At 28.8% G+C, this 19,774-nt stretch overlaps 1 protein-coding gene across 1 annotated transcript; it reads right to left on the reverse strand.

Moving 5' to 3' along the window:
• Positions 1-9,611: 9,611 nt before the first annotated feature.
• Positions 9,612-12,186, reverse strand: LOC107171777 (cathepsin B-like cysteine proteinase 4). Its single transcript, XM_089215673.1, has 6 exons — positions 11,969-12,186; positions 10,620-10,847; positions 10,352-10,552; positions 10,161-10,284; positions 9,980-10,090; positions 9,612-9,898 (listed from the first exon to the last, which is right to left on the reverse strand). Exons 1-6 carry the CDS (start codon positions 12,086-12,088, stop codon positions 9,687-9,689), a joined length of 996 nt encoding a protein of 331 aa, XP_089071799.1. The 5' UTR covers positions 12,089-12,186; the 3' UTR covers positions 9,612-9,686.
• Between the last annotated feature and the right edge of the window lie 7,588 nt (positions 12,187-19,774).

A 19,774-nucleotide genomic window follows, 5' to 3' on the forward strand; every position in this document is an offset into this window, starting at 1 on the left:
TGAATTCAAATTTTAACATATTATGTTTAAAAGTATTTTATATTTTTATGTCGTGTAGAAAACCTATTGACAAAGTAATCTAGGTCCAAACTTTTATACGTTTTTTTGTCTTTATAAACACCTAACAAATTTACCACTCTGTCATTTGACATACCATTTATCGTGTAGTAATTTAATCTTCTTAGATAAGAAGAGTCCTTCCACACACTGCGCTGGTTACTGGAATAGTTAGTGATACGAAGGTTAGTTTATAATTTTATCTTAATTCGTGGGGAAAAAAATAAGATATTTTTTATGTGCTATAACTTAAAATCCACCATATGATAATGGGCCCCTCTGAACACCTTGGTTGGCACAGACATATTATAGGGTGGGCCAGATGAAATTTTCAGACACAAGTTATCAGTGTAAAATTTTTAATTAGCAGAATAGTTATATACATGTATATCCCGCTAAACGTCAGTCCTTTCCTACACATTAACATTTTTGTACAGAATTTGGTTTTAATAAATCGAAATACTTCGAATAAAGTTTTACTCCGAAATATAAAACCTTGCCATTTAAACAAGTAAAATATTTTAGAAATTATAACGATAAGAATTTGTAAAATATAATATTTTTTAAAATAATTATTATAATTATAAAATGTTTTAGCTCACATAATGCTATGTTGATTTTAAAAAAATTTTCTAATAATCTATCTATTGTCAATACTATACCTATAATAGTTAATTTTGATTAAGTTACGCAACTCTATTAAGCGTTGTTAAAATCCTTGAACGTAACACGATTAACCTTCAACAGTTTTTATCAGCAACCACCTACATCATATTATTATACCAATTTCGACATAAATACATAATTTTTTATTTATATAGTTGTTTAATTCATAATATTGTCATTGATGGACATTTCAAGTGAGTTAAACTAGTTCTCATTCAAATAATTGAATAGCTCAATAATTTCTGTTTAGAATACTCTTCGAAATTTTCTGCTTTTTCACATAATGATTTCAAGTAATGATTAGTAATCGCATAAGAAGCCGTCGTGGTAAAAGTGAAAAACATACAACGCTCAAGAGATGGCGTTGTATTCCGTATCGCCGCGGCGCGTGTGTTATAATCGCGGGAGCGGTACATTATTATATCACGGACTGTCGTTATAGACGTTTCGCGTCAATGTAGTTGACCGTTGCGTAAATTGTCATCCAAGTATTTCTTACTATGTACTAGCGCACGGTACGTGGCTCCTAGTTCACGAGTCACGATTCGCTACCTATTTATTAATTAAAGCCCCTGCTTACTTAAGAATATTAATCAATAAATAAAGCATACAAATAATAATACACCAAAACTTGATTTGTATTTCTAACCCAATTACTTTTTAAAATACATGTAATAACATGTAGTAACAATAATTTCATTACGATTAAATAGGTTTTTTTAGTAACTGTGTCACGTTTTTTACGTTATTACTTATTAGTGACCTGAAGTACTTATCGTACGATATTTTCATCTCCAATATATTAGTATAATGTTTTAAATATTTTTGTTAGTATAAAATACATACCTGTTAACTTATTTTATTTTTAAACTTAATATAGGAAGTTGAGTGTTATACATAACATATTATATGAAATAAATAGAATAATACTTTAATTTTTTATATTATTTAATACAATAGCAATTTGCAGTAAAAAAACAGTCTGTATACAAACATTACAAACTTATCATGTTCATATGATCTATATAAATATAAATAATGTAGGTACTCACAAATGTAAAGAACACATTTAATTTATGTATAATAATTAATTGAAACATAACATTAATATATATTTAATAATTTATTAAACGGACGAACCCAATTACAATAATTATAATATGAAAACATAAAATAACGATATACAGTATATAATATAGTTGTGGTGAGAGGTGTACAATATTATTTAAGTGATTAAATTATTAATGTATAAATTAAAAGAAACAATAGAGATACATAATATACAAATTTGGATTAGAGACAAATTTTTACTATTGAGAATTTAGATTCATATATTATAATGGATAACTAACGTATAAAATATAAGCTTATAAATATGTGATATTTACATATTGTACATATTGTACAATGTACATATTATCTATACACAAAGTGCATAATTACCTAAACGTACATAATAATAAAATAAAATATATAATATAACATAATGTACTTAAATATTTTACGCATATATTTTCCGCAATAATAAAAAACCATCGGTGACTAATTAATTTTATTTGTGACCATAAATCGTTACAGATGATTTTTAATTAGCGCAGCAAATAAACATGTAAAATATATTTACAAAAAGTTATATTTTATTATTATGCACGTAGGTAATTATGCCCTTTTTACATACAAAATATTATAATAATATGTACATAAAAAAAATAACATAAAAAATATTTTTTATTTTTAGATTCTGAACGAAGTGATGAATGTATTGATTTTACAATGATGTGTGTGTACAGCATAACTAGTCGAAATAATGCTTCGATTTCAAACTTTGGGGGTGATTTCCGATGTAAAATTGAAGATCCTTGGTGCATTATAGAGGTCAAAAGTGAACATTTTCCAACAGTTTTCAAAAAAATCGAGAAAGACAAAAAAAAAAATGACAGAAAAACGGGAATTTTTACGCAAAACCCGTTTTCGAGCAAATCGATTTTTTTATATGGTTGTCATTTAAAAACTAATCACTGTAAATACTTGAAATTTTCACCAAATTTTTATGTTAGTGTTATCTATATACAGTTTAATTTTCAAAAATTTTCGAATTTTTTTGAGTTATTTATAGACCACTGAAATTTTCGAATTTTTTGAGAATTTTTTTATGAAGTGTCGGTAAAAAAATGTTGGACGATCAAAAAAACTTGAAAATTTAATACACGGTTCCTTATGAGTTGTTCTTATTGTAGCTAAAAAAAATTAAATAACGTTAGTCACAATTTTTTTTAATAAGCGTTGGTATGGTTTTCTTATAAATTTTAAATTCTTAAAAGCCCAAAATTTTTTTTTGAATTTTGAATTTAAAAAAAAAAATGAATTTTATGCCATCCAATCACAATTTCCATACTTAGTATTGTAAAAAAACCCGCTTTTAAATATATTGATTTCCCATGGAGATATTAAGGGTGATACGGAACTTATGGGACATACTGTAGGTATATGACTTGTAATTTATATCTAGTTTGTAAAATATGTATAATTGTCAAACATAATTATAAAGACCTTTAGGTCGTTTAAATAATAAAGCCCCATGGTATTTAAAAAAAATAAATAAAAATTGTAAATATTACTTAATTATCGATAGTTAACTTTTTAATTTTAGTATAACACAAACTTATATAAATATATAATAGATAGATACTCACTTTAAATACTGATCCAGATATCCAATACCTAACAATTTCATGTTCATTGAAATGTTTTTCACAGACATATGTATTATTTGAAATTTCAAAATCTTTTCGAGAAATAGCTTTAGTCCATTTATTTCTCAAAATAAGATCTTTTGGTACACAAAATTGGGATAAAATTTCTTTAAAATAGTTTTATAATCAGATGTGCATCCCACAACACAACACTTAGCCATTTTAAAATTTACGATATACGAAAATTGACGACACTCGGAGACTCGGACACTACGACTGCGATAGCGACATAATGAATAAAGATACAATATAAAAATTAACAAAAAGTGGTTACCACCTATCTACAAACATATTATTTTGATTTTTGATGCCAAATATGAAATAATATATTATTGTCATTGAAAATAAAACGTAATTTTAAAGATGGAAATACCAAAAAAATTCTATCTGATGTAAAAATGTTCAATCTATTATTTAGGTACTTAACAATTTTTATGTTATTGTAATGGATTTCACGCAAAAAAATAAAAACTATAATATTCTGTATTAATTATAATATGTTAAAGTCGGGTAAATGACAACTAGCGCGAATTGTTCTCTATAAACGCCACTTCGACAATCCAACGCATGGAATACATATCGTCGTACGCCAACCTGTGTAGATAACCATACTACACAATAGTTTATCTCCTTGTTTATGGTTTATCATTATCATAAATCGTTTATGTATAAAGAGAAGTAACCATACATTTTTTAAATAAGTTGGATATACACCAGAAGACAGATAAATTAAATAATATCATTAGTAGAAAGGATAAACTATTAGCAGTATTTTTAAGACGTATAAAGTTAGTAATTCTATATTCAACGAATGTAGCACGATTTTTAATCATAATAAAATTTTTTGCGTTTATAACTAAGGATTAAAAATACAAAACTAAGTTTTCCATAAGTTTTCCTTCAAGTAGCTATAGAGAAAACTCGAAGCATCATTACAGGAAAAATTTTAAGTGCGTTTGAATTTTAAATTTTTTCGAAATAGCGTAACGATAACAATATATCCTCAAACGATTTTAAACATTTGTTATTATTCAAAAAGTATAAGTCGTAGATACATGAAAATTTTACCAGTTATTTTGATTGGCATTTTCTTTACATGATTTAATTTTCAAAATATTTTGATTTTTTTTGAGGTATTTATAGATAACTGAAATTTTCAATTTTTCTGAAAAAAATTTTTTGAAGTGTTGATAAAATTTTTTTGGCTCTATCAAAATACTTGAAAATTTAATACAAAGTTCCTCATATTGTTCCTCACATTAGCATTTGAATTTCAAATTTTGACCAAATACATAAAAATTACGGCAATGTTCAAATTATCTTAGATCGAAATTCATAAAAGTTTTTCTTTTTATATCTAAGATTTGAAAATTTTATACAAGGCTCCTAAAATATTTATACAATATTATTTGAAAAATAAAAGAAAAATAATATAGTCACACATTTTTTTAATAAGCATTTACAGTTCAAATTTTGACTAAATACATAAAAATCACGAAAATTCGTAAATTATTTTATCCTAGAAATTCATAAAAAAATTTTCCTTTTAAATCTAAGATTTAAAAATGTAATATAAGATTCCTTACAAGTTTTCCAATCTTTATCGCAAAAAAAATGTCCACCGGAAATGCAAATTTAATTTTTATTAGCATTTGAATTTCAAATATTGACAAAAAATTCGTCAAAACCATGAATATTTGCAAATTATTTTGTAGTTCAAAATTCATAAAATTGTTTGTATTTATATCTAAGGTTAAAAAATTCAACACTAAGTTTTCCATAAGTTTTACTTCAAATAGCTATAGAGAAAATTTGAAGCGTCATTATAGGAAAAATGTTTTGAGCGTTTGAGTTTTAAATTTTTATGAAATCGCGTAATGATAACGATTTATCGTCGTTAATTCAAACGCTCTTAAAATTTTTCCTATAATGATGCTTCGAGTTTTCTCTATAGCTACTCGAAGGAAAACTTATGGAAAACTTAGTATTGTATTTTTAATCCTTAGTTATAAACGCAAACAATTTTATGATTTTTCAACTTCAAAATTACTTTTTTTTAGCTACAATAAGAACAACTCATAAGGAACCGTGTATTAAATTTTCAAGTTTTTTTGGTCATCCAATATTTTTTTACTGACACTTCAAAAAAACGAAAATTTCAGTGGTCTATAAATAACTCAAAAAAAGTCGAAATTTTTTAAAAATTTAACTGTATATAGATATCACTAACATTAACATTTGGTGGACATTTCAAGTATTTACAGTGATTAGTTTTTGAATAACAACCATATAAAAATTCCCGTTTTTCTGTCATTTTTTTTTGTTTTTCTCAATTTTTTTGAATACTGTTGGAAAATGTTTACTTTTAACCTCTATAATGCACCAAGGATCTTCAATTTTACACCGGAAACCACCCCCAAAGTTTGAAATCGAAGCATTATTTCGACCAATTATGCTGTACACAGACACAAAAAAAAAAACTCACATCATTGTAAAATCAATACATTCATCACTTCGTTCAGAATCTAAAAAAATGTATATGATGTATGTTTAATATATAAAAATAAAAATTTATAGTACATTTCATACAATAAAATGACTATAAATTATTAAACTTTACCTAATTGTTTCCCTCGATGAGCATGGTGTTTGATTAACAGCTCCCAAGTAAAAAGGTGCCATAACAGATTCTGTGGCCTCTGGATTGTGACTTAAAAATAATTACAATAAAATTGTATTATATAATTAAAAATCATACTAGTACATAGATTAAGTTTAATTATAATTTATTTTTAATTAATATTATAGTTATGGTATTATACATTTGAATAACAACCTAAAAATTATTACACTTAAAACTTTACCTAATTATTTCCTTTGATGAACATGGTGGTTGATTGTCAGCACCTAAGTAACATGATTCTACAATAGGTTCTGCGATTTCTGGATTGGGACTTTGTTAACATAATTTTAGTGAATTGTATTAAATTAATAATAATAATATATTCTCAAATAATTTTTTATTATTTTCATTTTCGAAAATGGTTTGTCTTTGATAATAATTTTTAGAAAATTGTCTGTTATTTTGTAGTGGATCTCGAGGAAAAGGACCCATAGGTCTACATGATTGAGAAAATATTATTTTTTTTTCAAATCATCAATTAATATTGTATCTTTAAAATTACCCAAATCAGTATTTTCTAAAATATACGATTGAGAATCAGATGTTAAGGGTATATCTATTTCTACTTCTTTCACACAAGTAATTGTAGTTTCATTTGTAGTATTTTCAGAATTTTTACACGAGTTATTTATATTTTGTGCAACTAAAAAATTTGTAATTTTAGGAAGTTTAGCGTTTGATTCCGCAATTTCTTTTTGTTTTCGTTTTTTAGCTGCCCCACTAGTACTGCTCAACATTTTTAGTCTAAAATATAATACCTATAATAAATATTTATAATTTTGTACGCGCAATGTATATATAAATTATAATATGAAATAAATGTAGGTAATTTCAAAAACGGTTATTGCAATAAATACGTAAATATTATGACTAAAATAAACTACCTATAAATTATAATTATATTAAATAATTATACTTACAATATTTTTAATAATTAATTGTAAAACAATAATTTTTAAAATATTATTATTATTAATTAACACAACTCGCGTCTTAAAAGTAATAGTACAAAGTTTACAAACACTACAAACATAATGTACCGTAGTATCATATAAAGTGGTGGTATGGGATTCCGCGATGAACTGTACAATAATATAATATTAAATTCCTATCATATACTAACATTATAACGGTCAAAACGTATAATCATCAATCAAGATATTTACGATAAGCATACTCGTAAGCCGATAAATGATATAATATGTTCTAATGACAATATTTCTACCTGTTTCATGGACAATTTATTTTTATACTCTTCGTAATATAAAATTTTATGATTTTATCGTAGTATATAATTTATTATAAAATAGTTTAAAATTATTAACAACATTTACAATTTTAATATATTTTAAACAAAATATTAAAATTCTAGGGCCGCCTTTTGGACCTTCTAGGCCCCGGGCCCCGGTGCAATGCACACCTATGCAACCATGTAATTACGCCACTGTGAAGCAGCCAACAGAAGACTGAATCTACAAATGGGTGTACAACATCCAACATTGTGGACATTTATCACCAACTTAAGAAAAGTTCAGTCAGGACATGATACATTTTATCAACATCTAGAAGCTGGAAATAGTCCTCCGAAAAAGAAAAAAAATGTATTGATGTCGACAAATGAATTTTTAAAATTGTAGAAGATTATAACAATCGAAACATGCTTAATTTTTTAAGGGGAATAGCTCAAAATATAAGTTGTTACTAAATTCTTTATTTTTAAAATTTTTGTTTTATTTATATGAACTTACTACTAAAGTCAATTACTTTTTGTATTTATATTTTTTATTTATATGAACTGACCTAACCTAAAGTCTAAAACTTTTTATTAATACATTTATATCAATTGATTTTTTACTCCACCTACTTTATTAATTATTATACATGATTATTATATTATTATTTATTATTTATTATATTACTCGCACAGACAACTACTGGCATACTAGTTATATTAGTCCAAAACTTAACGCCAAAATAGTTTTACGCCAAAATAGCTATACGCCAAATTAGTTTACGCCAAAGTGGCCACGCCAAGATGTCCTAGATCGATACTAAAGTCCAAAATATCCAACATGGTAATATCAAATATCCAATTTTATCGAATAGTTTACTACAGTTTGAAAAAAAAAATTGTTTGAATCGGACGTTTTTTCTCGCTGATTAGTTACAGTTTTAAGATTTGGTTCCATTTTGCGTAAAATACGATAGTAATAGGAATACGAAAATTGGAAATGTAAAATAATATCATTCAATGACAAAATTATTATTTTCATATTGACAATTTGGCTATTTATAACCAGCGCGCGGCTGAGATAGATAACCAGTTTTGACCTATGGAGCGGTACCGCTGCTTATGAACGCGGGGTGGTGGCAGAAGTACTGTTCAAAATGCTGCCACTGTAGTCACTAGAGCAGCACATAACGACGGCGAATTCATGATTTTTTTGCCAAAAACATACTTTTTTATTTCCAATAGTACTCAGGCCTCGTTGATCGTAGAAACATGATTTTAGTATCAAAATAATCACGAGAAGTTGTACTTAAAAATCTTGGAACAGATTTTCGATACCTCAATTTGATGATTTTATATAATTTAAAAAAAAAATTAAAATTTGTTACAAACTTCAAATGCAAATAAAATTGGTTAGAAAATATAAATCAAAAATCTGTTCCAAGATTTTTAAGTACAACTTCTCGTGATTATTTTGATACTAAAATCATGTTTCTACGATGAATGAGGCCTGAGTACTATTGGAAATAGAAAAGTATGTTTTTACGGTCGATTTTTTCCTACCGTGACGGCCTCATAAGCAGTAAACATTATGATATTATTATTATCATAGTTATTAAAATGTATTCTGTTTGATTGTAAACAACATAATTTCGAACAGAAGTATTTACATTTCACGGGAAACGATCAGTAGGAAGTATTTGAGGAGAAATAATATTATCTACAATCACTATTATTATTGTTATAACGTAGGCATTTGTTATCAATATAATATGATGATACGATATTATTTCTATATATTAATTATAAAAAAAATCCCACTTCTTCAAAAATTAAGAATTTCGTCAATTTTTGAACTTAAAATGCGTTGGAAATAAATTATACCTATTGTTATTTAATTATTACTCCAAATACGAAAATACAATGTCCAACTTAGACTTTCGAGTGGGCACTCAGTAGACAGTAATATACCTAAATATATTTCATAGTATGAAATATATTTAAAAACAATTTATGATAAGTCTTTGTAACATTTTCCCGGTTTTTATTACAGTAAAAGAAATTGTATTAAAATTTTAGAATGTTTATAGAAATATCATAAAAAATTTTTTAATATGTATTAACGAGCTGTTTAAAGAAGGATTCTATTAAAAAACAAAATATTTAAAATTATTAAATAAATGATTAATTAAATGTCTACTGAACAAAAAAAGTAAAAGAATGTTTATTTTAAGTTTTATTCAAAAATAATACGCAAAAATTTGGATGTAATTTTTTTTTTTTTAAATATGCGCAGTCAATAAATGCTCGGTACACCACCAGTTGTAGAATTATCGACACCACATTCGTTTGTGCCTCGTCGAATTTTGAAGAGACCGTTGTCGCCCCAACTGGAGTTCCACGAGTTCATCATCAACCAATACGGGATTCCTTCTTCTACACCCCAACCGATCAACTTCACGGCATGTCCTCCCAAGTGTGTAGCATTCTCTGATTTAACGTAAACACCTTGAAAAATTGAAATATTAGTAAAAAAAATATAACAAAAATAGAAACACGTTGGGTAGAAAATTTTTGGTAGTCATTTACCTGACTTGTAAATCATAAAATCATCGTATACTTCAAATGATGCTTCAATAGGTCCGTAAAGCAGAACGTCCTTTTGTATGGCATTGTAAGATAAGTAGTAATAGTCACGTGCTTTAATAATAATATAATAATGAATTAACATATTTAACCACATGTAATGAATTGTAAAATTAAATCATACTGTATCTGTGATCTTCGCTGTAACTGATGTTTTGGTTATCTCCGTAACACTTTCTCCTGCAAAAGTGATTGTATGAATTTGAACTATTACTTCCAGAAGGTGGGACTCTATATGGTTCACAACCCTGAAAAAGAACGTATGCACATTCAACACGAATATAATATTAAATTATGTTAACAATCTTCTCCTACCTCTCCTGAGTCGAAGTCTCCTCCGGTTACTAGTCCGTGTCTACTGAATTGTTTCCATGCTTTTATCGGATAACCACCATCGCACCCAAAGCCACATGTATAACAGCAGAAAGTGATTTCATCGGCTGATAACAATTCGTTGAAATCTCCATCTGTAGCTATACACAAACGGTCAGCAAAAGCCGAGCTCGTGGACACCGCCTAAATAAAAATTCATATGAAAGTAATGTCCTAATATTGGCACAGATCAATCGATATTTGTACACACCCAACACGATCCACATTGTCCTTGGTCACGGACTCTTCCGATCGTGTCACATTGTACCCATTTTTTCCGAGCGTCAAAAGTCTTTGGGATTTTGCCTGAGCTGATGTAAGCTACATCGTTGGTTTTGTACATATGCATATTATTTTTGTTTGGGATTTGGACTCCTTTTGATCCCAAAAGTCTTTTTATAACTTCCTCTGTTGTATCTGGATCGAAGTTCACACCAGCCTTATTTGTTAAAGTTTTAATTCGTATTAATATTTTAAAACTAATAGGTATGCAAAGTTATTAACAAATTATAAGTTAAATATAATGATATTATGAAAAAATATATATATAACTGTTTTTATTATATTGTTAGTCTTTATTATTATATTTTGTCTTAGTAGGTATTTATTTTTTGTTTCATACTCCATATCTCGGCATTTTCAATTGAATATACATGTACATATTTTTGGTTTTTTATTACATATAAAACCCAACCCTACTAATAATTAACCGCTCTTTGTTTTAATAATCCTAAAATCATACAGTATTTTTGTTATTGCATTTCTGCTTCGGAAATTTTAAGTTTTGACATTATTCTGTAATTTATGCGATTGATACGATTACATCACGACTCACCAAAAGATTTAAACGTTTAACTGAAAATCTTTCTTCTTTAAATGTTTTTAACTAAACAAACACAATATTACGTAAAACTTGTTTGGTAGTAGAAATAGTATTTCTCAAAAATTGACCAAGGCACAACCTGTAGAAATTATCTATCAAAGAAATATCTTTCATGTTCTTTTAAGTATCCTAGCCGAGGAGTTTAGAGACAACTGATCAATATTGAACCATCTAGTAACTATAATACAATATTAGGTTTATTTTATGATATTATGCATTTACATAATTCAAACGTAAGGAAATTAATTTGTTGATTAATTAAAAAATCTTGGTGATCTAGTTTAAAAAGTCAACCCCAAGATATTTTTATTAATTGTTGAAAACTCCTATTGCAGATCATCATAATGGTGATCATGTTTTATGACTTAGTACTGACAGCCGAGTATTTCTGAGTAAATCGTTGGATAAAAAAAAAATTAACACCGTTTCAAGTGGTATCAATCTTTTCTCCGTATAACTCTTTTAAGGTATTTACTTTTTTAACGAGTAAGAACAATATATATTATTAATTTTATGACAATTTTATTACTTTTAGTTTTGTAAAATACCTTTTAAAAATAATATTAGAGGTTCCTTATCAATTTTTATTATTACTAAATTTAAATGGTGTACAATTCTTGTAGAAAAAAGTTTATTTATAGATTAAGTTATAAGTAAAATTATTATAAATAACTTACCTTCCATGTAGTTGCTTGTTCATTGGTATTCTTAATGAAATCTTCTTGTAAAAAGTATGCTTGTTCTGTCACATAAACGCTGATAAAAATTACAGACAATAACATGAACACCCTAGCCATGATTGTAATATACTGTTCCTTTAAATTTACGATTTGAACAAAACCGAACACAAGACTCGACGGAGTGAGTATGAACAACAGTAGCAGAATAATTTCCGATTACAAACACGTTTAGTATTTATACAAATTTTAGGATAAGTAGGTACTCGAATAAAAGACTTGATTAATGTTTACTCGGAAGACTCTACTTACTATATTCTTGTTATTTAATATTTAATAATTCTAGAAATTTTAGTCAAATTGAGTACCAAGTTATGTATATTATTCATCTTTTTCTAATGAAAAAAAATAATAAATACTTATATACTAATAGGTTTATATATAAAATTAATTTTAAGTGCATTAAGCTATTCACATTTTAAATTACACTTCAAACCAATTAAATTAACTCCTTATCAACGATAATATTGAATTTATTTATAATTGGTTTTTATTTACGGCAGTATAAAATGTATTATTTATGACTAGAGAACGAATTTAAATGCTCTAAAAAACAAGAAAAATGCATTAAAAAAATACGATTTAATGCCTTAAAAAAATGCTTTACCATCAAAAACAGCACTAAAAAAATGTCCTAAAAAACTTTGAAAATGGGTTTATATTAAATAAAAACAAAATTTTGTATTTATAACTTATAAAAAAACACATTATAGTATGAAAAATCTAATAAAAAATATTTAAATACAATAAACCTTAATTAATTAACTTTAGATAAATAGTTTATCGTATCTTATCTCTAATCTTTACCTTAATGTGGGTAATAATCTGTTGTAACTTGTATGTATATATTTTGTGTCTACACCTGTCAACAATAATTTCGTAATTTCGTAACATAATACATATTTAGGTATTTAAATATTTTTTTTTTGAATGAATGTGGAAAAAATGTTGAAAAATGACTTAAAAACCACAAAATGCACTAACAATTTCAAAAAATGCATTAAAGTCTTAAAAATGCAAAATAAAAGTTACATTTTTTAATTCTTTGATGTCTGAAATGAACTTTTTGCTTGGAAACCAATGTTTTCGGACATTCAGAAAAAAATGCAATTTGCATTCAAATCCGTTCCCTATTTATGGCATTAATATTTAATCAGGATTTGAAAAATATATAAATAATTGAATACATAATATGGTAAATTTGGTTAATTTCATAAGAACACTTAATTGAAAATCATGTAACTATTATGTAATTATTTAATATACACATCAATCACATACTATAATAAACATAGTCAGGAAACAATATTAATAATTATTGAAAATCCCAAACGGATTTATATTTTTTCTGGTCTAAAGCTACTTAATTCTATAATTTTAGAGAGATCCACGAATATTTTAATTTCTTTTACAATTAGGGATTTATTTATTTAATTTTTTTTTTCATTTCACAAAGAGTTGCTTATCTTAAATAGTTTTTCACATCAGTATTATATTTACTTATGATTTTAATATATTTACTGAGTTCTTATAATTGAAACTACCAGATTCAGATTTTAAGTTTAAATCAAAAATGATTTTTCATTGAATTATTTGACAATCTTAATTAATTGATCATCTGGTTTTACCTGAAATTACTAAAATCATAACATATAATTTTTGAATTTATATCGATGTATATAAGTTATAAATATATTACTTCATATACATATACCAAACCTATATATAAAGGTATGTAATTAAACTTTAAACTCATTTACTTGGAACATGCTACATATACTCACTGAATAGTTTCTATATTTAATTATTCATTGATTATTGATTTCTTCAAAAAATAGATTTGGTTTAATATTTTATAAAATTTCAGTTTTGACTTATCTAATTACTTTTTAGGAGGCTGAGGTTTTTTAATATATACGATTAGAATATGAGTTTACGTAATAAATTTTTTGATTAACGGAGTAGTTTCCCTACAATTTGCAGAGTATCTGTGCATCTCTCGACTTCCCACTAGTATACTTATATACTTACAAATTATTGAATATATGTCCAAAATTTTTATTTATTTTAGTATTTTTTAGCGTTTTTTACATATGGTATAGATAAATATTATAGTCTCAATTCATCAATTGTTTTGTGTGGTTTGCTTAAAATCTAAATTATCTATTGAATGGTCATTGTACATCATATAATAACGTAATGCAGTTCGACGTTTGTAGAATTCGGTCTCGTGATTAAAAGAAAAAAAAAACTCGAGTGTTTTGTTTTTCTATATATTTGACATATGGAACTCTCAATTCCCAAGTGCACTTCGCAATTTTTCATAAATTAATTTCTGTGAATCAGCGAGTGAAACATATTTTGCCGATATAAATCTCATATTTCTATATGCGCTCGTCCACTTTTGTCCACTTGAAAAATAAAATGTAAGTAAAATTTTCAATGAAATTAAAGCAGGAAATCGTTCATATTGCACAATTAAACATTCTCATAACGTTCTTCACAGTGACATTAATTCAAAATTAAGCATTTAACGGTGAAGCTTGCATTGGTAATAATTAATACTACTTAATGGTTGTTATATGTATTATAATATTGCATTTTTAAGTTTATCATTTTGTGATGCATGATTAGTATATTCTACAAAGTCATTGGAATGTTCAATAATATTTGTTTGCCTTCTAGCTGTAATAGATTTAAATGTTCAACAAATCTACTGTGATTAACCTAACCTAACCTACGATAACAACGCTGATACCGTACTTCAAAAAACAATATTATATTAATAAATCGCTATGACAACATTCGTATTTTGTTGATCAATCAAACATTTTTCATCTTTACCAAAAGTCATTGAAAAACAAAAGTTTTTGTGATTATATTCAAAATGAATTACGGTGGATACTTAAAATTTATACCAAAAATTATATGACAATATTCCATATTATAAGTATAATAATAATTTCAAAATACTTTTAATTTTTTTTGATCATCTATAAGCATTAGCAATTTAATTTAAATATAAGCTTAAGAATAATGATACTACTGTAAGTTACCGTTATAACGAAAGTTTAGAAGGCCCCTATCGAAAAACTATTTTAACACTGTTAAATGAATCTCAATATAACGAAATAGTTGATTTTTAAAAATCCCGAACAATGAACTTTTTTACAGGTTTCCCTTCTTAATCTAATCTAATGATAACAAGTACAATATTTAATGAGATTATAAAGCCATTAAATTTGTATTATGTATTACCAAGTTATTCCACGTCAATCGATAACACAACACAATCAGTCGTTGTATATCTACATGAAGTTCACAAGTTAGTATTTTTTTTTTGTATTTTCCGTATTTTAAGTTTGTTCTTTATTGCACATAAGTACGCGAAGAGTTCTACAGTGAAAAGAAAGCAATTTTCGTTGGAAGAGAAGAAAAATATATTTCTGAGGTAGACAAAGAATTAAAGAAAGACGAAGTCACGAAGTGCTAATAAAGTTTGGAATATCTCCGTCTAGATTATCAACCATTTTGAAGGACCGAGAAAGCATCTTGAAACAACGGCAGACTTCCGTTTTTGTCCCGAGCAGAATAGGATGTGTAAGGTACAATTTGAAGACATTGGTCTTGATCCTGCGGTTTTCAAATGGTTTCAAGATTATCGTTCCAGAAATGCTTTTCTGAACGGTCCTTTTATTCGAAAATAAGCTTTAGAATTTGGTAAAATCGAAGTTCAGAATTTCCAAGCAAGTGTCGGATGGTTAAATCGTTTCTGTGAGTTGTATGGCGTGGTAAGCAAATGAATTTCTGGAGAGACGAGTGACGAGCAAGTGAATTCTGTTAACGAATTACGAAATGGAGAAGTTGCAGCACTTATCAATAAATATAGCCCAAACGATGTCTGCAATGCGAATTAAGTTGAATTGTTTTTTCAGCATGAACTAAAAACAGCGTAAGTCTAGAAAGTAGACAAGTGTGTAGGCGGTAAAGCTTCCATACAATGCATTACCACTCTGTTCTATTGTAACAAATAGGAAACGAAGAAACGAACAATTCTCATTATCGGAAAGTCAACAAAACCTCGTTGTTTCAAAAATTGTAAATCATTTCCATGCATCTATTAAGTTAACAAGAAAGCATGGATGACTCAAATTATTTTTAATGATTGGTTGATAGATTTTGACAAAGAACTGAAAAAGAAGAATAGTAAAATTTTTCATCTTATCTACAACTGTGGTAATCAACCACCGAAATTAGATAACATTCGTGTGGAATATTGCCTTCCTAACTACACAGTTGTACTTTAAATTCTTGACTAAGGTATCTTCAGAGCTGAAAAATCACACAACAGAACTTTTTATTACGTCAAATTGTATGCATTTTGGAGAAAAATATCCAAAGAAAATGCAATGTGAAAGAAGGTATCGAATGCATATATGGAGCTTGGGATGATATCAATTAATCAACAATAACTAACTGTTGGAAACATGTAACTACAACCAAAGACGTGTAACGGAAAAATTATGATATACAAATATAAAAAAAGCTCTTCACGGAGCCAACAACTAACATATTTACGACACCCAATCATAGCAAAGGACGAGAACAAAACACCACGTTTTGGACTTAAAAAGGAATTTTCTGTCGGGGAAATTTCCATATATCATATAGACATCAAAAGTACATCAATAGATAGAGAAAGTCAAGACGAAGACAACATTACCTTCCCCATGGTCGTAACTCAAAAAACAGCTGAGATATTACCAAATCCATTACGAGAGAAAATACAAGTGATCTAATAACTAATGTGTTTACTAGTTGGCACGGATAGTAGTACTTCAGCATAGACTCCAATAAATTCTCATTTTTTTCTTCAAATTTCAACCAGTAAACAATAAACGTTGTCTGTGTTGACGTATTGTACCGGACTCAGTGGCGTGGCGAGGTAAAAGTTACATGTGGGCGAAGTGGACTTAAAGAGGCCCTTTTAAAATTTTTTTTAACTTCTGTCATATTTCTCTATGGTTAATTATAAAGCCCTATGGAACGCGAGGCCCTTTGAGGTGTGAAGCCGTGGGCAATGGCCCACACCGCCCACGCCTAGCGCCGCCACTGGTACCGGTCTGTCTGGTCTTTGTGATTAGTGATTACTGATAATGGTGTAACACGAATTAAGATATATATCTTAATCTTAATTCATGCTGTGTAATGTATTAGTGTGTAGTTTTATCTACGGTGTAGACACTAGACCAGCGATACTCAACCTGCGGCCCTCCAACGATTTATATGTGGCCCGAACAGAACTCATTGAATTGATAAAAAAATATAAGTTTCAAAACTAATATTATTATAAATATAAAATTTGAAGAGAAACTGGAGATCTATTACAAGGAAATACAGAATAAAGTGCTACATAATTTCTCAACCCTTATAAAAGTTAAACAAGATGATATTGTCATTTCTGAAACAAATAAGATAATAATTTTAAATCATTTAGCTGCCTTATCAGCCTAATATTTAATTACATTTTTTTTACACTACATTTTCAAATGTTATACAATATACACAATATATACATTTATTTTTAGTTTTTTTTTTAATTTCCGTTCCATTCATTTCAACTTGCGGCCCGCGTAATATTTTAAAATATTTTATGTGGCCCAAATAAAAAAAAAGGTTGAGTATGGCTGCACTAGACTGTAAATTACCCATTTTCTATTTATATCTCAATTTTCAGTTAACTGATAAATTATTTGACTGTGAAACGTAGATGCAGCGTATCGCGAATGTATACCGTTGCTATGGACTAGCGTCCCGCATTGTCTAGTTCACGGTCAACTAGGTACCAGCCGAACCAAGATAGGGTAGAGTGCGACCAACTTTGTAATTATAGGAGAGAAAGTATTTCGTGGAAATCATTAACGTTAGAGCAACACGAAATCATGTGGTTAGACGACTATAAAGATCATTGATAGGTGTGTACAGGATGCGGGGTTATGCATCAATACAAAAGTTCCAAGAACCAATGTTATAATGTGATATCATAATATATATTTTTACATAATAATAATGTTAATAATAATATAAATTATCGAGGTCTGTAGCTGCACGGGATGCACCTTTTGACTTGTATGTGGGCGAGTAACATTTCCCGTCAGTCTAGATAACTATACCACATCCGTGAGAACAGCGACAAGAGCAAGTATACTATGGGGAGTAGATGGTAGCACTATATAAGGGACCCCGAAACGGCCTGTATTCAGACGCGACTTGACCAGACTAGCCAGAGCACCTTCACGCCAGTCTGTTGTTTAATTTAATTTATTGGACTTTCCTATAAACAATATTTTGAGCTTAGAAAATATTCGAGTCAAACCGAATTTATTCTAATCATTCAGAATACTTAAATATTTAAATAAATTCAGCTTTCATGTTTTTAATAAATATATATGTTTTGTCAAAATAAATAATCAAATAATCTAACTAAGAAGAATTCCACGTTGTTTAATTAACTCAAGAGTCACCTTCCAAAATCATCCTTGACTACTGATACCTTTAGGCGACGTGATCACTACACCGTATTACCGTTACCTACTGTATCACCAACTACCATTTACTGTGATATAAGATAAGCCGTTGTTTACGTAATGTGAAATCGCCAGCTTGGGGAGACCACACCGAGGAACACGAAAACTTATACAGGGTGTTTGCCGGTGGAATATCAAGGTCTCACATAGACATAACGTTCGTCAACGATAGTAGAAGCCATCTTGTGTGTGACTGGAAAGTGTTGGCGAGTACAGCGCATCACTCTATAGATACATAACGTACAGTGTTACGAGAGAAATTCTGTCGCATACGAGAGAAGTTTGAGACCCTCAACCTGTGGAGTTTCGCAGGGGTCCGTACAGGGGCCGCTGTTGTGGAACCTCATGTATGACGGGCTGCTGGACGAGGAAACGTGAGCGGTATGTCATCAACGGAGCTGGTGGCTTTCGCAGACGATGTGGTGGTGGTGTCAACCGGCCATACGACATGGTTACTGGAAACGGCAACGAACGAGGCGTTGAACAGAGTGGCTGATTGGATGACGAGCGCCGACCTTACCCTGTCAATACGGAAAACTGAAGCCGTGATATTGAATATGGAGAGAGGATTCAGTATGCCGGAGTTCTCGATTGCAGGCACTTGCATCGAAATTAAAGATAACATCAGTTACCTGGGTGTAGAACTCCACTGAGTGCTTGACTTCAGAGCACACGTCGAGACGTCGACGGCGAAGGCACAGACCACCGCATTGGCATTATCAAGGCTGATTCCCAATATCGGAGGCTCGGGGCAGAAGAAGAGTAAACTACTGTCTACGGTTGTGGCGAGCGAATTGTTTTACGCGTCGCCAATATGGGCTAAAGCTCTAGTGTTCAGCCGGAATGTCAAAACCATAGTGAGACCTCAGAGGACGATAGCAGTAAGGATAACGAGGGCTTATCGCACGATATCTACGGCAGCGGTGATGGTGATCACGGGTCTAATACCGGCTCACCTCTTAGCATAGGAGAGGACGTAGAGGTAAATGTGGAAGCACGAACCAGACACAGGCCGAGTGTCTATGGAGATCCATCCAGTAAGGTGTTGCGGAAATGGCAGGTGGAGTGGGATAACGAAAAGAACGGAAGATGGACTTGGAGAATGATAAATAATATCAATACATAAACAAGCAGATAGTACGGAGCTGTAGATTTCCAC

The sequence above is a fragment of the Diuraphis noxia genome, unplaced genomic scaffold (assembly GCF_037042655.1).
Source record: "Diuraphis noxia isolate RWA-SAM2 unplaced genomic scaffold, SU_Dnox_SAM2 contig0001, whole genome shotgun sequence".
In the NCBI taxonomy this organism is placed as follows: domain Eukaryota; kingdom Metazoa; phylum Arthropoda; class Insecta; order Hemiptera; family Aphididae; genus Diuraphis; species Diuraphis noxia.